The following is a 7,047-nucleotide window of genomic DNA, read 5'->3' on the forward strand; positions in this document are numbered from 1 at the left end:
TCATATTATTTAATTTAGTAGGTCAAAAATCAAGATTAGATATTTGTTGCTCTCATAACAACCATTTACCCAATTTCCCAATTTTAACAGTTTATATAAATTAAATTAAAGTTTAATAGATCTCTTTATCATAAATTTTGAAAACTGAAAATTAAAAAATTAAGTCACAGACACCATATCTTATTCTTAATTATAAATGAAAGAGTTTATTTATGTTATTTATATCTAATTTATATTGATGAAACTTGAATGCTTTATATCTTTCTTTACAGTTTAGATTTCTAACATATAAATTTTTTATTTATATTAACCGAATAATAATTCAGATTAAAATTTACTATAATTAATTGCAATTTTTTTTTCCTTATTTCATTGTTCTTTACATATTTGGTTTGCACAAATACTTCATTTTTAAAATATAAAAGAAAAAAATTAATTCAATTGAAATAAAAACTTGTGAATAATTACATGGAAGAACAGAATAAGAAACTGTCAAAATAAAGCTGCAGTGAAAAAAAGTAGAAAAGAACATAGTTTGTAAAATTGTTTTGAATACTGAAATATATAATAAGATTTGAATACAGCACCATTTAGATACTTACAACATGAATTTTAAACCGTAATCACAATAGATAATACAACCAAAATAGCATTAGAGCATAAATGCAAATGAAAACAGCAGAAGAATGGCTCCAGGTGGTCGTTCCAGTCAATCTCCACTATCAAAAAGTCGGTGCACTATCCATTTTGGATTACCTAAAGTCGGTGCATATATATTTTGGATTACCTGCTCATTTCAACAAGATAAGACATTGTAGCACTACCTATTGCAGAGATTCCAAATGGCAGTGCAAGATCAAAGCTAGAAAACAAAGACAAAATGCACAAGACAGATCACTAAAAAGCTTTGTAATCTTGGCAAGAGGCCAATTATTCCATATGTCACAACTCTACGGTTCTGCAAGCCACCCTGGTTCATCAAAATCAGCTTTCAGCTTTTCCCCTGATATTTTCTTTTCATCTAAATTCGGAGACTGGAAATCAACTTGTTCGACATCACAACCCTTATGCCATGCAGGAGTCCCATCTTCATACGCATTGAAAGTTAACCTCTGCAAATCACTTCCATCCAATGCAGACACAAAAAGTTCCCCGTAAGGTTGGAATTGATTGGGCAGAGAAACTGGGTCTGCCGAAACTCCGCATAAATTCGCAGTAAAAAGAAGACTTTTAGAGTCGGGGCTGAAACAGACATGATTGATTCTTTCCTTCTCGGTGCCCGGCACTCTGTGTAGCCCCGATCCATCTGGATGAGCTAAATACGCGCTAAAGTAGGTCGATTGATGGGGATTGCCCCGATTAGAAGAAAATCCAATCCATTGACCGTCGGGAGACCAGGAGGGCATGGTGTCAATCCAGGGGCCTTCAGTCAGGATTCGAATCCCGCCCTCCTCGCCCTCCTCTGCATCCATTATGTACAGATTCTTGTGCCCGGATCTCCCCGATCTGAATACCAATTGTTTCCCATCTGGAGATGAAAAAGGAAAGGCATTGTTGTTGGTGCCATTTTTGGTCAAAATCTTCACCTCAGATCTGACATCGCTCTCTTCTCCCAGGTCGTCTGGATTAAAACGGATTGACATTACATGAACTGTAGTTTTATCCGAAGCAAAAATTGGACCAACCGATGCATATAAAAGCCCACTTTTCTTGGCGTTCCATGAAACAGCAAATGCAGGGCCATTGAACAATTTCCATCTCTTGGACACCCCATCTGCCTTCACTACGTGAACTCCACCAATTGGACCCACACCAGGATTGAAGGCTATGAGAAACCCATCAGGAGAAAACGTCGGGAAAAAGCCGTTTATTCTCTGCATTGTAAGCGTTGCAATGGGTGACTCCACATGCTCTAAGAAAGGAATCATGGTGTCACCCTCTTGGGCATCTTCTCCCCTGAATCTGTGGAAGCCCAGCTTTGAAGAATCAGGGGAAACGAAAGGATTGTAGTGATGAATCTCCGGATTGATAGAGGCGGTCACCGGTATAAAAGATTTCGACTGCAGGTCGAAGATTTCAATATGCCTGAACTTGGTCTCCGGTCTGCGGGTAGCCACCGCTATCCAGTTCCCCGTGTGTGAAGCACAGGGAGTGAAAGCATGAACAGAGGGCGGCGTTATCCGCTGTGGTTGAATTGCTCCATCCAAAAGGTTCAATCTGTAGATGCTCCACCACCCATCTTCAGCCCTTCTGTGAAAGTAGACTGTATTTTCATCTGCCCAGCTCGGCCAGCCTCCCCACTCTGCAACCATTCTCCTGTTAGAGCTGTCATCTGCACTGAAAACATAGAGATCAGTCTGGAGATCCTCAATATGTCTCATCTCCCACTCTCTTGTCTTGCCGTAAGAGGCAACCATCAGCCATTTTCCAGAGGGAGAAATGGAGGGACTGTAGTCGGTAACTCCGGGAGGAGTAAGCCGGACTGTTGCCCCTGTTTTGAGAGACGTAGAGTAGACTGCAGACCAGCTCCCGATAGCTTGATTAGGAGGTTTCTCTCGAGTCGATACGAAAAAGACTTTTCCATTGTTGACAATGGGCCTGTCGAAGAAGAATCCGGCGACTCCCTTCAGAGAACCCACAGTTACTCTTCTCGAAGAATTATCTTCCTCTGTTTTAATGGCTGCGCTCAAGTGTATTCTGGCGCTTCCAGTTCGCTCCGAGACAAATACCAAGCTCTCCTCTTCGTCATTAATCTCCAACTCAGACTTTGCAAAAGCGTGATCTTGGTGTCGAAGGAAGAGCTTGACATCTTCAATGGCCACAAATTGAGCATTGTAGTTAACAGATATTCCGTCTGTTAGTCTTTTGTCTTTGAGCTTCACAGATTTCACCTCATTCAAGTCATGAGGAAGATCGATTGTGAAAACATCGAATCCATAATGCGTGCGACCAATTTCAGAAAAGACAACTTGCCCTTCCAACTTTCTCTCCACCTCCGCCATTGCTGCAACTTCACCCACGATAAAGGAATTCTATCCAAGGCAATAAAATACTTTTCTGTACCAAGATTTATTGTAGAATGCTTAGGATGAAACGAATAAGGAACAGGTATCAGTATATAAGCGGCCGCTTCGTGTTTAGCTGATTGAGGTGTGACCTGAGCAGTGACGTCTCTAGAGTCCTGGAAGGACAAATTCAACTTCCTCTGACAAGAAAACAGAAGTGCATCCAGATATACACCGGCAATTTTCTTGCCGTTTTCTTTTTTAATTGAAAAAATGCATAAAAATACAGTCAAAAGATGATCAAGAAGAAGACAGTAAACAGCTGTCGGTACAGCTTTGCCTTTCTGTTTGATTTAAGGGTCATGGCTATTCTGGTTCCAAAATAGATTTTTCGTATAGCGTGATAGCAATGTGTTAGTCAATCGTATCCGTTTATTGCAAAATCGACGGTGTAAAACGCGCAACTAACACGCATGTTAGTCCATCCATACTACCGTTTTGGAACCAGAATAGACGCATCCCAAACTAAGAGTCAAATTCCGATACTGTTCTAATTAAATATGAAATTGTTCGGATGTGTGTCATGTAACAAGGATGCTTGTCATCCAAGCTACCGTCTAGTCATATTGCACATGTACGGTACTCTTTTCACTAAACCTTTGCCGATGCAGCTATTCTGGTTCCAAAATGGCAGTACGGTGTGCATAACACGCAAGTTAGTCGCACGTTTTACACCGTAGATTTTGTAAACAACGTCTTCGATTGACTAACATGTCAATAACACGGTGTACAATTTGGCCATTTTGGAGCCAGAATAGCAGCAGGGTTTTTTATGCAGTTATAAAAGATTTGGACTTTGACTTGCTAAAAAACAAGAACTTATAACAATGGTAAGTATCCTATCAATGTTTTATTAACAATTTTAAAATAAATAAATATTTTTAATTTTTTTGATTATACTAGTATGGGAAAGATTCGGATTTATTATATAGTCATCATCAAAACAAACAAAATAAATTTTATAAAGAGTAAGATTGATAAAAAAATGACAAACAAAGTCTTTAGAATTGAATAACCAATACATAAGAGACTAGCAGAAAACCAAAAAATAGTTAATTATCATTAAGGGACTTCAGCCCCTTAGCAGTTTGCCATTCAATCTGTAAGATATCCAACTGTTCTTCAAAAGAGGCACCCTTAGATCCTGGAGTATCAACATCACCTTCTGCCTAGAGGGGAGTTTTGGGGAGCTCAAACAACTACTTTGGTCTTTTTTGAACTTCTTGTAGGAGGCTACTTTGAGCTGCAAACATCGTATCACATCTCTTCCTTTTTTTCTCCTTTCAACATTCCAACTCTTGTTGGAGGACATGAATGGTAAGGACAATATTATTAACCGAGTCCCTGTAGTAGTATGTAAACTCTTGAATGTTCTTCATGAGAATCTCTTGTTTCTCTTTTAGATTTGCAACCTCCACTTCCAACCAAGAATTCTTGGCCTCCTTTTTAATATTCTAGATCTCCTACATAATAACCCTCCAACTTTTGAAGGTCTCATCCATGTTCTTGGTTTGTTCCCACACCCTATTGTGGAGATCTTCCCCATGTCAATCTCAGACTTTCTTGAAGACCAAATTTCTCCAAAGTTTGAATTTTTCTCTTAGTCGAATACAATAGAGCCATCCGCCACTTAGAAAGTTCCATGCACATATTGAGAGCGTTGCAAATCTCTATGCTTTCTATTGAAGTTTAAAACACAAAATGCATTGCATTTGGGTGGGTTTGAAAATGGGCACTGCTTTTTATTCCGTAGTGTCCTCTCTGAGAAGAGAAAGAGGAGGGGGTTCTTCATGACCATTTTGGTTAGGAGAAACAAAACAAGAAGTGGAATATGTCTCATAGCTCGAGGAATCCACACTATTTTTTGTATTTAACATAGAGGAGTTCTTCAAAGGTTTAGAGTTCAACAATCCAGAGGTTCAAAGAAACACACCCTTTTGTCTTTTGAAGACTTAGGGGCTAAGTCAACTAGGATTCTTGGGGAGGAGTTTGAAGCCCAGATGGAAGGGTCCAAATTTGACTTAGGGACTTAAGTTGCTAAACAAGAAGCAATATTAAGGGTATGTAATTGGGAGTTGGCATGCTGCATAAAGATGAATGGATTAACAATCTTGGTTTTGGGGTTAAGCACTAGATTATATTGAAATAGATAAAGGATCAACCCTTGGTGGAGGAGAGTTTATCAGAATAAGCAATTTAAAAAAAAAAAGATTCTTCCAAAGATGCAAAAATACAAAAAGGGAAATTGAGCTTCATTTGGTAATGAAAACGATTAAGCATAGGGAATAAAAAGGCATGGAACCTCTTAAACATTGATCTTAGAGAGTCATGTACCTCATTAACACCTCTACAACCCTCGACCAACCACCGAGAAGGTCTTCATGATTGTAGACATTTCGGAGCCAGTAAAAGTTTTCCCCTTCTCTCAAGAAATTTTGCATAGCCTCCTTGTAATCCCCCTTAGTTTTCTTTGGCAATTGCACTCCTTCATTAGGGATACTAGTTGCCATGTAGCTATTGTAGTACCCCTCCTTGTTCAGCCTCTTTTTGTATGTTTTTGATTGACTTCAGTGACTGTTCAATGGAACATTATTGTATATTGATTCAGATGTTATGCGATGTTATTTCATGCTTTATTTGGATCTGTGGTGTATGATGTTATGCAGTATCTCAGTGCTTATGTTTAATGTTATTTTATGGATCATTATCATAGACTGACACTTTTACCTTATATTGCGATGCGTTATTTATATGTTGCGTGTTTGCAAGTGTATTGGGATGCGAGGGGATGATTTTCCTTCACTCACTTCGGTGAGACAGGGAATGCCATGATTCTCCTTCATTGGTGTGCACGCTGTTTGGTGTGCATGATGTGTCTGTATATATATATATATATATATATATATATATATATATTGGTCTATATGCATGTGTGGTTCTTTGGTGCAGGACATTGCAGGTACTAGTACCAGGTAGGTATGGGTTATTGACTCCACCTGGTTTCACATGTTTGAGCATGCCTTTTTATATCCAATGGGAGTGGAGGAGATAGTTGTTGTACCCTAGCTTGACCCGCAGTTGCACTCGTGTGAGTGTTGTCAGTCAGTTGTCTTGTTCCGTCTGGCTGGTATGCAAGTCACAGTGCTTTGGTTTGGTCATTTGTGAGTCGTCATTTGATCATCCTTTGTTTTGTGTGCTTCTATTTATTTAAATGGCTATTTAATTGAATGGATGAATTGCTAGATTAAATGGTTAAATGGCTTATTCTATTGTGTAAAGTGGCATTAATATATTTTGTGAAAGGAAATAAATAATTGCCTAGCCATTTAAATGTTAAATGATTATGTGGAAAGAAAGTATTTTGGAAATAGAAATTAATAAAAACTTTCCTTTTTACTTTTTCATTTGACCTTTTCATTTTAATTTTTGGAAAAGAATTGTTCTTGGAAAAAGGTAAATCTGATTGCTTTTGAGTTTTAAAATATTTAAATCTGTTTGGATGGAATAACTTTTAACCTAGAAAGTTTAGGTTAAAAGATAATTTTTCATGCTATTCGGGGGATTCACGAGAAGAAGGAAGAGGGGAATTTTGGAGAGAAATTCTGGAAAACTTTCTGGAGGAACTGGAAATTCGACCTGGTTTGCAAGACTGGAAATTCTTCATCTCTTTGCTTGCTATTGCTTCAAGGTTGGAGGTTCTCTTCTTGTTTTAAATTTGTTATTTGAAATTTTTCAGTCTGTTTCGTGTGTGTGGAAATTATGCAAATCTTCCTGTAGATGCTTGTGGAATGATTGGAATGGAAGAAAGAGTGTTTATTGTTGTTGGTTTTGTGAAATCTATATCATATGGTTGCTTTTAGAAAGGAAATGGTTCATTTCTCTATCTACTGTGTGTTTGATTTTGAAAATCCATTTCTTGTTTTACCTCTTCTATTGGAAATAATGAACTATATTTAGCTTGCTGTGTGCTTTCTAGTTTCAT

At 38.0% G+C, this 7,047-nt stretch overlaps 1 protein-coding gene across 1 annotated transcript; it reads right to left on the bottom strand.

The window, feature by feature from the left end:
• Window positions 1-950: 950 nt before the first annotated feature.
• On the bottom strand, window positions 951-3,002 carry LOC131069548 (uncharacterized). The gene has a single exon (XM_058005048.2). The coding sequence runs from the start codon at window positions 3,000-3,002 to the stop codon at window positions 951-953; it is 2,052 nt and encodes a 683-aa protein (XP_057861031.2).
• Between the last annotated feature and the right edge of the window lie 4,045 nt (window positions 3,003-7,047).

This window comes from Cryptomeria japonica, chromosome 3 (assembly GCF_030272615.1).
Source record: "Cryptomeria japonica chromosome 3, Sugi_1.0, whole genome shotgun sequence".
In the NCBI taxonomy this organism is placed as follows: domain Eukaryota; kingdom Viridiplantae; phylum Streptophyta; class Pinopsida; order Cupressales; family Cupressaceae; genus Cryptomeria; species Cryptomeria japonica.